This window comes from Monodon monoceros, unplaced genomic scaffold (assembly GCF_005190385.1).
Source record: "Monodon monoceros isolate NGI ecotype Baffin Bay Population unplaced genomic scaffold, NGI_Narwhal_1 Super_Scaffold_3, whole genome shotgun sequence".
NCBI classification, from domain to species: Eukaryota; Metazoa; Chordata; class Mammalia; order Artiodactyla; family Monodontidae; genus Monodon; species Monodon monoceros.
In genome coordinates this window covers 81,414,276-81,432,388 of record NW_021703780.1, presented here as the reverse complement: position 1 = coordinate 81,432,388, position 18,113 = coordinate 81,414,276, and the positions used below count along the sequence as shown (strand labels likewise).

At 43.6% G+C, this 18,113-nt stretch overlaps 1 protein-coding gene across 1 annotated transcript in view; it reads left to right on the top strand.

The window, feature by feature from the left end:
* Positions 1 to 295: 295 nt before the first annotated feature.
* EOGT (EGF domain specific O-linked N-acetylglucosamine transferase) overlaps positions 296 to 18,113 on the top strand; it is a 34,339-nt gene continuing 16,521 nt past the window's right edge. Inside the window, 9 exon segments of the mRNA XM_029244405.1 lie at positions 296 to 689; positions 692 to 724; positions 4,290 to 4,513; positions 5,913 to 6,013; positions 6,619 to 6,727; positions 8,785 to 8,879; positions 9,238 to 9,342; positions 13,523 to 13,629; positions 16,483 to 16,586. Of these exon segments, the coding sequence (XP_029100238.1) occupies positions 296 to 689; positions 692 to 724; positions 4,290 to 4,513; positions 5,913 to 6,013; positions 6,619 to 6,727; positions 8,785 to 8,879; positions 9,238 to 9,342; positions 13,523 to 13,629; positions 16,483 to 16,586 (1,272 nt within the window).

The window sequence follows — 18,113 nt, the reverse complement described above, 5'->3', positions numbered from 1 at the left end:
TTCAAATAATTATGATAAAACAATTAAGCAATTGCAATTTAAATAATTATAAAATAATACAACGATAAAAATACAACTCCACAAAGCGGCATTTGACCTTGGTGAGTTTTCGGATAGTTACGAAGGGAGGCAAGAGTATTACTACATAATATTCAAGGACTCCAAAGAATCCTCCATCCTCCGGTTGGCCACCAGAAAGTGCTGCCAACTACGGGCAGGCCCCACGTGTGAAAGTGAGAGCGGCAACTTCGGCTCTAATTAAGAAAACAGTAAAACTCCGCCTCAATGCAACGCAATGAGAAGGAAGAAGGGAAGGAGAGTCAGGCTTTCTACTCAACCCGTCCCAGGGTCATTTAAGCGCCTTATCCCTTCCTCCCAAGGACGACAGTCCAGCCTGGCTCTCTGGCCCTGGCGGGAGAACGCAGGGAACCGCAGACGGTGCCCCTCGAGCCCGGTCCCCGCGGACCTGCCGTCGGGACCCGCGCTCCCAGCCCCCGCCCGGCCCGCGTGGCCCGGCTTCTGCCCCGGCGGCCCCCGGCGCGGCGGGGGTCCGCCTCCCCGCGCAGGCCGGCCTAGGTGTCCCGGCGGCTCCCGGGCGCCCCCTGGCCCGGCTCCGGCGCCCGAGGTTTCCGGTGAGCTGCAGTCGCCGGTTATGACGACTCCCTCCTCCGGAGCAGCCGCCGCCGCCGCCGCTTCTCCGCAGCCCCGGTTCGCCCAGCTCCAGGTGGGACTCGCCCCGGGGTCCGCGGAGCCTTCACCCGCCCCCCTGTGTGCCGCGGCCGGCTGAGCGGCTCTTGGGGCCGGGCGCGCGGTGGGCGCTTCTGCCCGCTCCCGGCGCGGCTTCCCGGAGGGCTGGCGCCTCTCCACGGGTCTGCCTGCGCCTTCCCATCGCCCGCGGGCCGAAGAGGCGGACGTGGGGAAGGCGATCCTGACCCTCCCGACTCCGAGCGCTCGGTCTGTTCATGGCGCCTGTAGCGGCGCACGGGACCCCGGGGGCCCTCCGGACGCGGGGAAGAATGCCGGCTCCCCGGCCGGCGCCCCCTTGACCGGGTTTCCCAGGCCGGGGCGGAGCCGCTCTCCAGGCCCCTCCCAGGCGCGCCAGGGACCGGGGGTGGGGAGTGCGGTGTTGGGTGTTGGGCGGTCCCCGGGGATCTCTGCGCCCCAATTCCTGCGCAGCATCGAGGCCGCCGAAGGGCGCTTGCCGCTGACCCCCCCCGCCCTGGTTTCACTGACGTTCTAGCAGACAGCTGGTGGACCTCACCTGGGCATCTCAGACAGGCCCTTTCTAACTTCCTGCCGTGGAAAACTTCTAGCATTTGTCGGGGCGAGCAGTTTTAGGAGGAGTCCTTGTGGGTCTCAGATGCGTTTAACTTTTCACCCGTCCACTGCCTTCTTTAAACTTTTGCAAGCTCTGTCACAGAACATCACCCCCTCTCACCCGTTGTGTTCCCTATCAGCCTCGGGCTTTCATGTCTCATCATCTCTCAGGCTTCTCCCTTTTTCCTTTCTCCTTCTTAGGCCTGTGGAAACAGCTGTTTTGTGCTGAAGGAAAAAGTAGCTCAGCTGCTAAAGCTTCTATCTGCTGGGGAAGTGCGCCCTCCCATCCCTCAGGGGCTCTTGCAAGAGAACTCAACACCAGAAGGGCTCTGCCAGGCCCCGAGGTTGTGCTTTCAAGCACTAGCAACCACTCCTAGTTTATCCAAGTTTATCTTTGCAAAAGCCAGGTTTCTGATCTGAGTCTTTAGATTTTTCCCTTGACCTAAGCGTTACTCCTTCATGGATCAGTGGATTTAGTTATGGCTAGAGCTCAGTCCAGGACAATGGATTTGGATAACCAAAGGTCAAGACTTGGTCATAGCAGTGACCTATTTCATGGAGGGATGAGCAAAGGATTGGCCATTCTGCCTGTTGAATCTGAAAGCTCAGATTTGTAGTAGAGCCTAGGGAGCAGTTCGATTCGGTGAGTCGGATTACTTTGGTGAGAACCAGGCAGATTGTTTTCTCCGAGGAATGTTTTATCTGCCGAGTGTCCTGTTGGCCTGTACCAGTTGGTGCCTGTAGAAAGTGGGTCATCTCCTTCCTGCTGGCTGTTAGAATCTGTTCTGTTAAGTTGCTGTCTTGAGGGTTATGACCTGCAACCTTGCTTTTAGCAGTATGTATTTGTTAAGGCCAGGAAAGGGCACCTGAGCCAGGCCTTCTGCTTAAGGCGTGTCTCACTACATGCCAGTCCCTCTGCTTACAGGTATATCTTGTTAAATTATCTTCTCTCTTAATATTTTCTTTAATTCAAAATATCATCTGGTTGTGAAAGTCTATTTTAACGTCCTTTTAAGGTAATATGTTTCATTTCTGACAGATTTTAGATATCTGAAACATCACAACAGCTTCTTGGTGGTTCTCAGGATTAAAGAGGTAAATATTTTCATTATAATTAGAGTCACTGTTGCTATTAATATGTATTTTTAAATTTTGTGAAATTGCTTTCAACTCACGGTTGGATAAAAGTCCCAGCTAAAAATATTAATTCAGGTGAGCTTTATAACAAATAACAATATACTCCTTTTAGGGTTGCCTAAAAGAGCCACTGTATTTCCCACTCCAGAGGGGAAAGGGATTTCTTCTTGGTGTCCCAACTGTTTAGTTATGATTACTTGGCCTTGGGACTTGAGGCCTGATTGAACATAGCAGTCTATTACTAAAGGCTCCATCTTCATCGCCCATAGTCAGTGAAGACTGATTTTGAACGCTGGGTTTTCCAGTGTGCTCCAGTGACAGCAGACCCTGCTGGGGAGCTGCTCATGTGTACCAGGGCTCTATCATCTGGTGGGAAGACAACTTAAAAAAAAATAGAGCAAAGAAACCACTAAAGTGAACCCAAAATGGCACGATTATTATCTGTGAAATATAAGTGAAATCTGGTCTAAGAGATTTAATCCTTCTAGGGTGAGTTAGAAATGCAGTAAGGGCCGTGACCATCATCTCTTTTCACAATACTAAGGCGGGGCAGGGAGAGTTTAAGGGCACAGCCCTGAGGCAGACTAAGAAAACTCACTCCTGGAGTTTTCTTAGTTTTAGTCTTAGTTGTTAATAACGTAGATGTTATTATTATTTTTTTAATATTTATTTATTTATTTGGCTGTGCTGGGTCTTAGTCACAGCATGTGAGATCTAGTTCCGTGACCAGGGATCGAACCTGGGCCCCCTGCATTGACAGCACAGAGTCTTAGCCACTGGACCACCAGGGAAGTCCCCATAGATGCTATTATACCCCCTAGAATGTAAGCTCCACGAGGGCTGAGGAGTTTAGTTTTCAACTGTACGTTCCTTGCTGCATCCTGGTACTTAGAAAAGTAGCATATTCTCACATACTACAGTGATTGTTAGTTTTTATTCAGCAGGTACACACTTGCTTGGAACCATTGTACTTCCTTTCTTCTCTCTTCCTGGCATGTTTTCACTGCTTCTCATCTGGCAGGTCTGAGCTCAAACGTTACTTAGCAACCCCACCCCATCCCATGTAGCTTTAAACGTTTATTTAATAAACACTTAACGTAGCATTTAACATGCCAGGTACATCTAGACACGTTACCAATATTTAACTCACAACAGCCCTATGGGGAAGGGTTATTCTGATTTCCATTTTACAGATGGAAATGCTGAGACACAGAAAGATTAAATAACTTGCTCAAGGTCAAACAGTTTAGGCTGCAGCCACACTCAAATCTCAGTGGACTAGCTTCAAAGTCTATATGCTTAACCAGTGTACTGTGTTGTGTATCACGTTACCTTACTTACTCAGACAGGGTCCTATCAAGGTCCTCCTCCCATCTTTGTAAATAAAGTTTTATTAGAACACAGCCCCCTTTCCTCTAGCGTAGCTATGGCTGCTTTCCTGATAAAGGCCCTGTTGAGGAGTTGTCTCAAACACTGCCTGGCCTGCAAAGCCAAAAATATTTACTACCTGGCCCTTTCCAGAAAAAGTTTGCCAGCCCTCGGTTTATTTGATTCACAGCCTTTGTCATCACCTGCAGTTATTTATTTGATTGTTTATGTCTACTCCACTAGCTTGTAAGCTCCGTGAGAGCAGGGGTCCTTCCTGCTTTGCTCACCTCTGTATACCTAGCTCCCAACACAGTGCCTGGCAAATGACAAGTGCACAATCAATATTTGTAGAGTAAAGGAACATTATTCAGTGAAATAGCGAAGTTCACTGTAATTGTGCTTAGCCCTTGAGCCTTTGGCTTTGAAAGGGTATGTCTTAATGAGGATGTTGTCAATTTGACCTTTAGGTTTGGAGGTTGCTATGTTCATGCTGCTTGTCTTTGGAGCATTGCTTCATGAAGTTCCCCTGAGTGGCCAAGACGAGGTTCCTCCCCAGGCTGATGGCATTCTGGGTGCCCCTCTGTTCAACTATGCCAGCCTCCGCCTGCCAGAAGAGCATATTCCCTTCTTTTTGCACAATAATAGGCATATTGCCATGGTCTGTAAGAAAGACTCGCATTGTCCTTATAAGGTAAATACTATTCTCTCCTTGTATATTTTTAAAAGGAAGCAATTTAGGCTGGTTCACTAGTTCCTCATTGTAACTTGAACCTGAAAGTAGACTTCAGTCTCTTGGTTGTAACTGTGGGTCTGTCAGTGTCTGTATTTCACCTAATGCTTCTTAGTGACTCAACTTTGCTAAGAATTATGTCCCACTCACAGAGGTGAGATTTTAAATCTAAATCACTAGTGAAATAAATAGGCAGCCTATACTATTTGTATACTCTGTAAATGAAGTGAATTAGATTTGATGCAGAAAAGAATATCTAGTTAAAAGTAACTGGAGAATTTCACACCTCTCCTTAATCTGCACTTCAGAGGATCTCTCAGCACTTCATTTTGGTAATAACACCTCCACCTCTGTCTCCAAATAATGAAGACTATTACTGCAGCCTTCCTTCTGTTTTAGTTGTTGGAAAGGTTTCAGATTGGAACCCATTCAGACATCTCAGAGGCCTCAGAGATCAAAGCAGGGCATTGTGAGCCATTTCCTTTCCCATGGTGCTGGCACAGGAAGCATGCGGAGAGGCAGGGCTGGGAATCAGATCAGGACTGCTCCTGGGGCCTCGCAGAACAGCATCCTAAGCTTCCTGGCCGGCAGCAGCTGCTATATCCCGCAAGGGCTGCAGAGCTGTGACATCTTCCGGGATCTCTGCTGGTCTCGATTGATGAGTAAAGCTGCTGATCCCTTCGGTTTAGTTGTGATTCTTCTGGTGAAAGAAATTCCAATTTTTGTGACTCTCTAGGGACTGATTTTAGGATCAGTTTCCTCACTGATTTCATTAAGCTACTTCAAGAAACTCCAATTTAGGGGAGGAGGTTAGGGGAGGGATGGAGTGGGAGGTTGCGGTCAGCAGATGTAAGCTTTTATATATAGAATGGATACATAAGGTCTTACTGTAGAGCAGAGAACCGTATTCAGTATCCTATGGTAAATCATGATGGAAAAGAATAAATAAAAAAAAGGATGTGGGTATATATATATATATATATGTATAATTGAATCACTTTGCTGTATGGCGGTAATTAATACAACACTAAATCAACTATGTTTCATTTAAAAATTAATTAATTAATTAAGTTAAAAAAATGGCAGTTCAAATGATCTGTGGTAGTCTAGCTAAAACCCAGATTTTTGGTGGGAGGACAGGCCTGGTGGGGGAGGGGTTGGTGATTAAGGATAATTGTTGTTAAGAAACTTGAGACTGCTTTTTTTAGAATTTACTTATTTCTATTACATGAATAAGTATTATAAAACATGAAGGTGAAAGTTATATAAAAATTTGTTTTCCTCATGGAAAAAAATCTGAGTCCTCTCTAAATGTCAGAAGGAGGTAGACAAGTCTAAACATATACCTCTTATGTTCCAGAAACACTTAGAAAATTTAAAGCACTGCTGGGGTTATGAGAAGTCCTGCAGACCAGAGTTCAGGTTTAGTTACCCTGTTTGCACCTACGTGGATATGGGATGGTAAGTTTCTGGATGGAATACCTCTTCCCCTGTACTTTGTCTACTTTCTCTGCAGTGTATGCTGAGGCTCCAATCCCCAGCTAGACTCTTTTGGTATTAGATAGTAATTCCTTTAGATATTAATTTGCTTACACAGTCATGAGTTCAACTTGACTGTCTCCCACTGGGACAGGAATAGCTCTCATTTCCTCTGCCAGAGAGAGAAAACAGTGTGGATCACAGAAAATATTTTCCCCCAGCATATGCTAAGAAGATAAATGGATGGTTTCTCTTGGTTCTGGAGAAGAGAGTTAAGTATAATCAGTATTTCCAACACACGCAAGGTTCACGGGGTAAAGAAAATACAGTAATTAACAGTTCATTGTCTTCAGTTCCAGATGATCCTAACTTCATACCTTTCCATTTTGTATTTTTATTATAAGGGAGTAAGTCTATAAATAACTTATTTTGCTTACATCATGTGGTGAGGGATAGATTTTTAAATTATGATAGTTTACTTAAAAAAAATAATGACTGACTTCTAGCAATTTAACACTTAGAAAGAAAATTTAAGGTCCAGAAAAAGTAAAAAGATGAATATCACAGAATTTTTTGTTTTCTAACAGGACGGACACTCTTGAATCAGCCCAGGAAATATTCTGGAAGCAAGCTGACTTTGGGTATTCTGGAGAGCGGCTGGAGGAACTCCATGTGCTCTGCCAGCCGAAGGGAATGGTGGGTGTTTAACCCCTTCATAAACGAGTGTGTTTATTCAGAAACACCCGTAGTATTTATTTATTCATTTATTTATTGAAGCATAGTTGATGTACAATATTATATAAGTTACAGATATACAATATAGTGATTCACATTCACACTTTTTTTTTTTTTTTTTTTTTTGCGGTATGCGGGCCTCTCACTGTTGTGGCCTCTCCCGTTGCGGAGCACAGGCTCCGGACGCGCAGGCTCAGCGGCCATGGCTCACGGGCCCAGCCGCTCCGCGGCATGTGGGATCTTCCCAGACCGGGGCACGAACCCGTGTCCCCTGCATCGGCAGGCGGACTCTCAACCACTGCGCCACCAGGGAAGCCCACACAGTCACACTTTTAAAAGTTATATTCCATTTTTAGTTATGATGAAATATTGGCTATATTCCCTGTGTTGTACAAGATATCCTTGTAGCTTATTTTATACGTAATAATTTGTATCTCTTAATCCCCTACACTCATAGTGGTTAGATCATAATATAAAAACAAGATAGATGGCACTATGAAAGGAATCCCTCCCTCTCTGGTCCAGTGGCATCGGTAATACCTGCCCTGCCTATCTGCTATACTGTTTGTGAGAATCAAGCCAGCAAACATACAGAAAAGCGTTTTGCAAGCTGCAAAGTGCTAACAAATGCAGCATGGTGAGGGTGTATCACGTGTCCCAAACTACTTGCAAGGGCATTTATAAAGATGTAATTTATCAACCTATCTTCTTTAGTATATGTTGGGGGGAATAATTCTAAACCCAGAAATATTTTAATTGCCTCAAACTATGACTATCTGATATGTTTGAAAGGAGGACATGGCTTCCAACTGCTTTCAAAACTGAATAGATGCTGTATAGTGCTTTTGGAGGGTGTCGCGTGAAAGAACTTGAAGCGATTCTAGCAAGGTGGCTGAACCAGAAGATGGAGGCAAGGCATTAACCTGCACTGCTGAGGGGTGTCTTTAACAGACGACGTTTTACACTTTGTTTGGAGTTTAGCTGTTCATGTGGAAAGGGCAGGGAAGGGCCCCATCTCCACCTCGCACACCTCTTCCAAGGCGGTTTGCAGAATGCTTTCCTCACCAAGATCTGCCTTGTTAGGTTTTGTGCTATGGGTATGACCCCTTACCAACTCCAGATTCCAAAACACCATTCAGGGACTTCCCTGGTTGCACAGTGGTTAAGAATCCGCCTGCCAATGCAGGGGACACGGGTTCAAACCCTGGTCCGGGAAGATCCCACATGCCACGGAGCAACTAAGCCCGTGCACCACAACTACTGAGCCTGCGCTGTAGAGCCCGCGAGCCACAACTACTGAAGTCCGTGCACCTAGAGCCCGTGCTCCGCAATGGAAGAGGCCACCTCAATGAGAAGCCTGCGCACTGCAACGAAGAGTAGCCCCTGCTCACCGCAACGAGAGAAAGCCTGCGCAGCAACGAAGACCCAATGCAGCCCAAAATAAAAATTAAAAAATTTGTAAAAAAAACCCAAAAACAAACAAAAACTCCTTTACCTCAGTGAGTTAGAAAACATGGCTCTCACACCGCCGTGGAGACAGAGACTCTCACAGGTTTTAAGGTTTGCAGAAAGTACCTCTAATTCAAATTGGCAAACTGCCCTTCCTGCCTTGCATTTTAATGACTCTGACGGGTGCATTCTTCCTTGTTTCCTTTGGCTGGTCTTTGGAAAATGCTTTTTCACATAGCTGTGTGGTTAGTGAGGGTTGTGAGTGCATTATTTTTTTTCCAGGAGGGTGAAATGAACCACAAATACAGCTGCTGACTCTCTAAAGTTTGAAGGTGATAGAACATTTAAGCGTGCGTCGTAGTAACCTAGAAGTGTGCAAATTGGTAAAAGTATGCTTGGCCAGTGTCTGCCGGGGAAAACAAGTGGTCTTCGGGAAGCACTTTTCATCACATCGTGTGGTTGGAACCTGAAGGCAACATGCTGTCAGCATGATGTCAGACAACTCCGGTCTGTCCTGGAATTGTTAATAATCGCAGTTATTTTTTTCTTATTTCTCAACCTTATTTCAGAATGACTCAAGTCTAGTGTGTTCCCGTTACCTTCAGTACTGCAGAGCGACCAGTCTCTACCTTGATTTAAGAAACATCAAGAGAAACCACGACAGGTACTTCAGTGGGAGATGTTAAAATCTAAGGGAAATCCTGAAATATTTGCAGTTTCAGGATTTGCAAGCCTTGAATTTGCTTCCTAATAATATGGTGATGAGGTTGGGGAATGGGGGAGGGGATGAATGACCCACATTGGTCATAATGAGTTGATCATTATGAAACTGGGTGATGGGTACATTAGATTCCTTATACCATTTTGCTACTTCTGTGTATGTTTGAAATATTCTATTATAAAGAGTTAACTTCTAATGAAAAACTGATTTTGGAAATTGGCAAACCACTTTAGTTACAACCCACGTGTCAGAGTCATGAAAAAATCTTCCAAGCTTAACTTAATTTTTTGTTGTACACCAGATTTAAGGAAGATTTTTTCCAGAGCGGGGAAATTGGAGGACACTGTAAACTTGACATTCGTATGTTGATGTCTCAAGGGCAGCGCAAAAGCCCTTTGCAGTCTTGGTAAGATTTTTTTTTGGAAAATATGTTTCTGAAATATTTGTCTTCTCAAATGGAAAATGTTACTCTGTTACTCTATTTGTAGATAATTTGGCCTGAGCTTCTGGGGAGTGGTGGCTCCAGAGTGAATCATCAGTTGTATCCGAATTAAATATATATTTATAAAATATTCGGAAGTATGATATAATACTTACTATTTGCTAATGAAAGAAAAAAGTTCAAAACTGAATTTTTTTAACTCATAATTTCTGCATGTGTTTTGGGGAACATTTAAAAAATATATACATTTACTGAAGTACATACCAAGCATATAGAGAAATGTACAGTTTGGATTATGAAAAAGTGAACCCACTTGAGTAACTCTTACCTGGGTCAAAAATAGACCATCATCCACCCAGGTTCCCTTCCAGACACAACCTCCATCCTCCTTTCCAAAGGTAAACACTACCCTGACTTTAAGCACCTTTGAGAAGCTTTTTGATTGGAGAACACATTTTGATTTAAAGCATTTTGAATACTAAACTAGTTCTATCAAGAAATTTACCATCTTTAGATATTAAAGAATTAGGGTACTTTAAAAGCTTTTTATTTTAAGATAACTTGAGATTTGTAGACATTTAAAAATAGTTTAAAGATGGTACAAGAAGTTTAAAAAGGGGCTTCCCTGGTGGCGCAGTGGTTGAGAGTCTGCCTGCCGATGCAGGGGACACGGGTTTGTGCCCCAGTCCGGGAGGATCCCACATGCCGCGGAGCGGCTGGGCCCGTGAGCCATGGCCGCTGAGCCTGCGCGTCCGGAGCCTGTGCTCCGCAACGGGAGAGGCCACAACAGTGAGAGGCCCGCGCACCGCAAAAAACAAAAAACAAAAACAAAAACAAGAAGTTTAAAAATAGTACAAGGAGTTTCCATTGTACCCTTACCCCAGCTTCCTCTAATGATAACATCTTACATAACCATAGCACAATGATGCAAACCAGGAAATTGACATTGGTACAATATTATTAACTAAACACATTTGGATTTCATCAATGCTTACATGCATTCTTTATTTTTTAGGGGGATGTATAGCTCTATAAAATTTATATCATATGCTTAGGTCCATGTAACCACTATTACAATCATGCTACAGAACTGTTCTGTCATCCTAGAAATTGTCATGCTCTCCTTTACAGTCACACAGGACACTCATATAATGTTCATTTTTTTCTTTTTATTGAGGTATTGTTGATGTACAATATTATATAAGTTTCAGGTATGTAACATAGGGATTCACAATTTTTAAAGGTCATACTCCATTCATAGGTACTATAAAATATTGGCTGTATTCCCTCTGTTGTACAATATATCCTTGTAGCTTATTTATTTTATACCTAATTGTTTGAACCTCTTAGGCTGTATTCCCTCTGTTGTACAATATATCCTTGTAGCTTATTTATTTTATACCTAATTGTATGAACCTCTTAATCCCCTACCCCGGTCTTGCCCCTCCGCAATTCCCTCTCCCCATTGGTAACTGCTGCACCAGTTTACGTTCCCGGCAACGGTGTATGAGGGTTCCCTTTGCTCCACATCCTTGCCAACATTTGTTATTTGTGTTTTTTTGGTGATAGCTATTCTGACAGGTGTGGCTTTGATTTGCATTTCCCTAATGATTAGCGATGTTGAGCATGTTTTCATGTGCCTGTTGGCTCTCTGCATGTCTTCTTTGGAAAAACGTCTACTCAGTTCTTTTGCCCATCTTTTAATGGAGTTGTTTGTTTTTTTGATGTTGAATTGTATGAGCTCTTTACATATTTTGGATATTAACCTCTTATCTGTCATATCATTTGCAAATATAGTCTCCCATTCTGTAGGTTGTCTTTTCATTTCGTCAACTGTTTCCTTTGCTTACAACTACTTTTAAGTTTACTTAGGTCCTGGGACTTCCCTGGTAGTCCAGTGGTTAAGACTCCATGCTTCCACTGCAGGGGACACGGGTTTGATTCCTGGTCAGGGAACTAAGTTCCCACATGTTGCACCACTTGGAGTGGCCAAAAAAAAAGTTTACTTAGGTCCTATTTGTTTATTTTTGCTTTTATTTCCTTTGCTTTAGGAAACAGATCAAAAAAAATATTGCTATGATTTATGTCAAAGAGAGTTCATTTTTGAGGTCAAACATTCATGCTAGGACTTCCCTGGTGGCGCAGTGGTTGGGAGTCCGCCTGCCGATGCAGGGGACACGGGTTCGTGCCCCGGTCCGGGAAGATCCCACATGCCGCGGAGCGGCTGGGCCCGTGAGCCATGGCCGCTGAGCCTGTGCGTCCGGAGCCTGTGCTTCGCAACGGGAGAGGCCACAACAGTGAGAGGCCTGCGTACTGCAAAAAACAAAACAAAACAAAACAAAACAAAAACATTCATGCTAAGTAAGCCATTCAGGATAACAGTCGATCATTTTACTCTCTGCAAAGCAGGATCTTACTTGACTTAACAGACTTTTGCAGTAGGAGTTCCTGTTTTCTCATGGGCGTTTTGATTCCTAGCACACTTTGATATCTGAGATCCAAAATAAATGTTTGATATTTGCTTCCCGCTACCTTTTGATATCATGATAGTTCCCTAGGGTGTATTTGTATTCATTATTGCTGTATAATAAATTACTCAGACATTTAGCAGCTTAAAACGATAACCATTTATCATCTCACGAAGTTTCTGATAGCCAGGATTTGGAGGCAGCTTAGCTGGGTGGCTCTGGCCAGGGTCTCTGAGGAGGCTGCAGTCAAGCTGTTGACCAGGGCTGTGGCCCTCTCTAGGCTCAGCTGGGCCTGCAGAATCTGCTTCCTAAGCTCGCATGTCATCTGTGGGTTTTCTTGTCTGGCTGTTGGCCAGAGGTGTCATTTCTTTACCATATGCGCCTCTCCGTAGGGCTACTGACAGCATGGCAGCCAGCTTCCCCAAGAGCATGTTGTCTGAGAAAGAGAGAGAGCGAGAGGGAAAAAGAGAGAGAGAGAGAGAGCACAAGCATGTCCCAAGATGGAGGCCTCGATCTTTGTATATCCTAATCTAGGAAGTGACCACCATCACTTCTGCCATATTCTGCTCATTAGAAGTGAATCACTAGGGCTGCCCTGATGGCGCAGTGGTTAAGAATCTGCCTGCCAATACAGGGGACATGGGTTCAAGCCCTGGTCTGGGAAGATGCCACATGCCGTGGAGCAACTAAGCCCGTGCGCCGCAACTACTGAGCCTGCACTCTAGAGTTCGCGAGCCACAACTACTGAGCCCACGAGCCACGACTACTGAAGCCCGCGCGCCTAGAGCCTGTGCTCTGCAACAAGAGAAGCCACCACAATGAGAAGCCTGTGCACCGCAACAGAGAGTAGCCCCCACTCGCCACAACTAGAGAAAGCCCGTGAGCAGCAGCAACAAAGACCCAGTGCAGCCAAAAATAAATAAATTAAAAAAAAAAAAAAAGAAGTGAATCACTAAGTCCAACTCACCCTCCAGGGGAGGATATTCATCTCTACCTCCTGAAGGAAGAAGTATCACAGAATTTGTGGACCTGATTTTGAAGCCACTACAATAAATATTTCAGCATTATGTGTGTTTTAAAAGGCTCTATTTGATATTTGTCTTACCTCAGACATGGTCTCAAAGATGAAGAGTTACAGCAATCTTTAGGTTAACTTGTGATTGTCTTCTTTTGTATGAAAGAAAATTGTACCAAGTGGCTTCCAAAGTTGTTTTGCGAGAAACAGACTTTCCTTTCCTCTAGGAAGCATAGCTGTCTGCTGTTTTTTCTAGGCACTTGGTAATTCTAGGAATGCCATGTTTCTCAGAATCCAAGAAAGTTCTCTGGGTCAGTGTTATGTCTGAGCCTCGTCAGACTGCAAGAAACCTTTTTAAATCTTCCCACTTTTCTGGTAGAGTTTTTTGGTCAACTCTAGGTGTAAATTTTTTCTTTGTCAGCAAAGCTCCCAGTTGGTCTTGCACATTAGGCTGAAATTTAAAATCGTTTTTGCATTTAGTCTCAACATTAAGATTGATATCAAGTTGCATAAATGTTAGTAAGTTTGAGAATTCCACATGTCTTTATAAGAGTGTTTTCTAGAAATAAAATCTGCTTAATGAAAAGATCCTAAGTTACAAGGTTTCAGTAGGAAGTCCAGGAGGATCCCTTTGAAAGTATCTCTTGATTCTTAATTCCAGGTTTGCTGAGCTACAAAGCTATACTCAGCTCAACTTCAGACCAGTAGAAGATGCTAAGTGTGACATTGTTATTGAGAAACCAACCTACTTCATGAAGTTAGATGCAGGTGAGAAGTTAATTTGTCTGTTATTTATTTATCGGTTAATGTGGTTTTGTTCCTTTTTTTGATATATATATTCCTATAATTTGGGGGCAAGCAATGTGACATTAAACAATAGATTTGCTTTTTGCTTTCTTCTTGTGAAGAAGTGAACTAATTTGAACTTCCCACTGTTTTATATTTTTGGCATGCTAGAAGAAACTTTCACATTGATATCAAATGACTCAATCAAAATCAAAAGATGAGAGGAGAAAGACTGGGTACCCCTTTTGTAACTACATTTACCTCATGTGGTTTCTTTAATCGCTTGATTTAGCTGGTGCTTCAGTAGAACTCTTTAAAAATTAAAAGCCATGTATATAGTGCAGGTGGGAAAGGAAGGCCCATGACCTCTTCTGGCAAACTTTCTGGTATCATCTCCATGACTAAAGTTAACTTAAAATTCTTTTGGAAGTTAGCTCTGCCATATATTCTTTTTTTTTTTTTGCGGTATGCGGGCCTCTCACTGTTGTGGCCTCTCCCGTTGCGGAGCACAGGCTCCAGATGCGCAGGCTCAGCGACCATGGCTCACGGGCCCAGCCGCTCCGCGGCATGTGGGATCTTCCCGGACCGGGGCACGAACCCGTGTCCCCTGCATCAGCAGGCGGACTCTCAACCACTGCGCCACCAGGGAAGCCCTGCCATATATTCTTGAAAAAAAAAGTTAAAATTATTTTCCTACTTAAGTTTATAGCTTCTAATTCTCCACATGCAAGCACAGCTTATGCTCTGTGAACTCATTGCCCTCGAGGGGAGCAACACAAATCGTACTCCGTTATCTCTCTCATTACAAGAGATGGAGGTTTCTATGCCACACCACATCCAAATTCATGAGAGGCTGGGCTCAAGGTGAAATATAGAGAGCCGCCTGTCACAAATATTTCAGAATTCCTCTAATTTATTGATCATATTTTTAATGTGCTCTGCCTTCTGAAGTCCTAAGTGATATATTACAAAGTATGAGGTTCAGAAATCAGACAAGTTTAGGTTTTGGAAATGAGAGCAGGTAAAACTGCTGTGTTCAAGGTCCTGACTCATTTTTAAAATATGCAGATTAAAATGGGGCAAAGAAAACACTGATCTGCCTGAAAATGGGTTGAACATGTGCGAACAGTTAAATTTATGTAGCTACTTATGCAATAAAGGATGTAAAGTAGGAACAATAGGCCAGGGTAGACATGTGTCATTTCTTTCCTATATTCATAACTCTGCCTTTTTCTTCTACCTTATGCTGTCATGCAGCGTTGCTTTTCATATTAACTCTTACCTTGAGAGAATGAGTATTCCGCAGAGCAAGACTCATTTGGGGCCCATTTCTTGAGGACAGAGCCTGTGTTTTCTCCCTCTTTTATAAATCCTCCTGCTACCAAGTGCTATCTTGTGCATTCAGCATCCCTCAATAAATGTTATAAACTTGCTGAACGATTCATGAGACAGCTAACGTGTGCTGTGTGCTAACCTGGGAAAAGGGGATGGGTTGCCGTAGAACTTTCTTTTTCTTATTTATTTGAAAATATGTCTTTGGCAAGATTTTTCTGGGTGAAAGAGAAAAGTCCCTCTAAACATTCATCTAAGATACCAGTCTACAAAGAATGGAGTATTATTTTCCTTTTTCTTGTCCTTGTTGAGATATAATTGACATCCAGCACTTTATACGTTAAAGGTGTGTAGTATAATGACCTGACTTTCATAAATGGAGTCCTTTTTACTCTTATTTTCTGGCACACAACGTTATTATTCGCTCTAGGAATGAAGTCAGAATATTTTATGATTTCTGCTTTTGAGAGTCACTGTTTTTCTTTTAATCAACATTTTCCCTTCTTTAAAGTGCGTATTTTAAATGTTAGTTCTTGGAATTTTATCCCATTTAGATTTGTACATTTCCAGGTTGAATACTGGGTCCTCCATACCTGAGTGGAGAGGGAAAGAGAAAGGGGAGAGAGAGAGGGCAGAAGACAGAGAGAGAGAGAGAGAGAGAGAGACTGAGAGAGAGATTGAGAAAATGTTCAGTTTCTTATGAATGCTGGACTTAGGAACTTAAAAATAGCATCACTGCCCTCCCCCTTCCTCTGACCCAGCAGGATCCAGCTGGTCTTCACTAAGTTTTCACTTTGTGCCAGGCGCTGGGCTGGGTACTTTAGGTACATTACCTAAAAGCTGGCACCTAAGTATATTGATTTCCTATTTCTGGTAGGAAAGCTCAAGCTTTGGAATTTACAAACTTGCCTGAGTACTTGCTCATAATTTGACTCAGTTCTTCTGACTCCAGAGTTTATGCTCTTTTAATTAGGACCTGAGACATTCAGCTCTTTTCAATGATAGTTGGTTAATGTTTTCCCGAGAAGCAATGTAAGTAGTGATTAAATAGGAGAAAAAGAGACAGGAATGAAAAATACCAAAATGTTAATAGTGCCATCATTGTCAATACTTCCATGATGACCAGGTGTTAATTGATTTAAAAACAATAAATGATCATAAACATAGTGATTAGTCTTCACGGTTCTATAGTTCTACCCCATATTGAGTTAAATAGGCTTCTGTTATTTTTTCTGGGAACGTAATGATCATTTGTTTCTTAGTGTATATGGGAAACTTTATTCCTAATTTCCAATTTGAAAGTGAATTTTTGAACACAGTCAATCTTTCAACTGAGAACTACCTGTGTACTGATCATTTTAGGTTTGGAAAAAGTCTTAATTTCCCCCCCACCGGTTTCAGCTACAAGTCTATCGTACTATAAGTAGATGGGGTAGAATAAAAATTGTGTACTCATTTGTTCTTTGGGGTTAATTAACATGGATTTCTTTTTTCCAATCCTAGGTGTTAACATGTATCACCACTTCTGTGATTTCATCAATCTTTATATTACTCAGCACATTAATAATTCCTTCAGCACAGATGTGCACGTTGTGATGTGGGACACAGTAAGTAAAAACAGGCTCCCTGCTTCAGTGCTGTCTTTGCCTTGCTTAATACCTGTGTGACTCTGATCTTGTGTAGTGGAATTTTCTAAGACACACACATTTACATATACTCATGTACAGACATACATCCATGCGTGTGCAGTTGTGTGTGAACGCCTCTGTGTGGCTGAATTTACATGTAGGTATAATATATGGGCAGATTCAGGTGTATGCATATACCTTTATTCCTGGAATTTTAGAATGAGGTTGTAGAAGATTTCTTTCCCCCTTTGGGCAGGTGAAGCTCAAGTTTCCTCTGAGATGGGCATAAAAGACTGTCATTCACTTAACCTCCGTGACTCCCCACAGGACCCATGAGAGGAGAGCTTGCCTCTGTTTACAGTTTGGCCTCTTGTAATTACCATCCGTTTTGCTTCATTGCAGCTTCCTTGTTAGTTCCTGCTTTATGCCAGGTTGTGCCATGTGTATCTGCACATAGATACACATGTTGAATCCCACCTGCTGTGGGCTTATTTGTTTTAAGTGCAGTCTTTTCTTCCTTCCTCTCTTTCTTTGCCTGCCTTTCCCCTGCTTTTCCCCATAGCTGGCCCCTCCACTGTCCCAGGTAACCTCGGGGAGTTGCCCCAGTGCTCTCACCTGTGAAATGGGATTATTAACGTGTCATTTTGAGGATGAAGCATACCGTGTGCGAACAGTCACAATGCCTGGTCCACAGCGCATGGGCTCTGAATGTGAACCATGACAGCGACAGTGGGCAGGAGAACACGTGGTGTATAGTGTACACGAAAAAGGCTGCCTAACCTGGGCAGTGAGAACACCCACGGAGAACTCATCTCAGGGTCAGCCAGACATTCCAACACCCAGGGCGCTTATAGGCCCCCTTCTTGTCCTGAGTCTGTTTGGAAGGCTAGTGCAGGGGAACCATGGCTTGCTGGCAGGGCAGCATCAGGCATTGCTTCCGGGGAGTCCTAGCAGCCCACATAGCACAGTTCAGATGCAAGGAGACGGGATCCACCTGGGGCAGGTATAGATCCCATGGGGGCCAATATCTTCTGGAACAACTGCGTTGGCCAAGCCCCCAGGATCCTGAGAGACACAACCAGTTACAGGAGTCCTTGTACTCTTTCCCAGTCCACATGCAATGGACCCATTGGGTGTCTTTTAGAATTATAAACAGTGCTACCTAGAGCATAGGGGAGACGTACTGTCTTGTTTCCAGAGAGCAGAGCTAGAGCATTTACTGAACGTCAGGTTCTTGTGCAGAAGGGCAACTGATTTTGCTAATGCTTGTTTTGCTGATAGGAGGCTGGTAGCAGAGCTGTGTGGAGAGGTTTTCATGACCATGGCTCCCTAGGCCTGTAGTAGTTTGACTTCATGTCTGATTGATGGGAACGGGTTCTGATATTCCTGGAATGCTAACGCTCCCTTTTAGTCTCCTTTGTACGGATTTGCGTTTCCCTCTTGTGTTCCAGTTTTGCTGCCACCTCAGTTCCATTTCTTGGCAATGTTTCAGGGAGCAAAGGGATC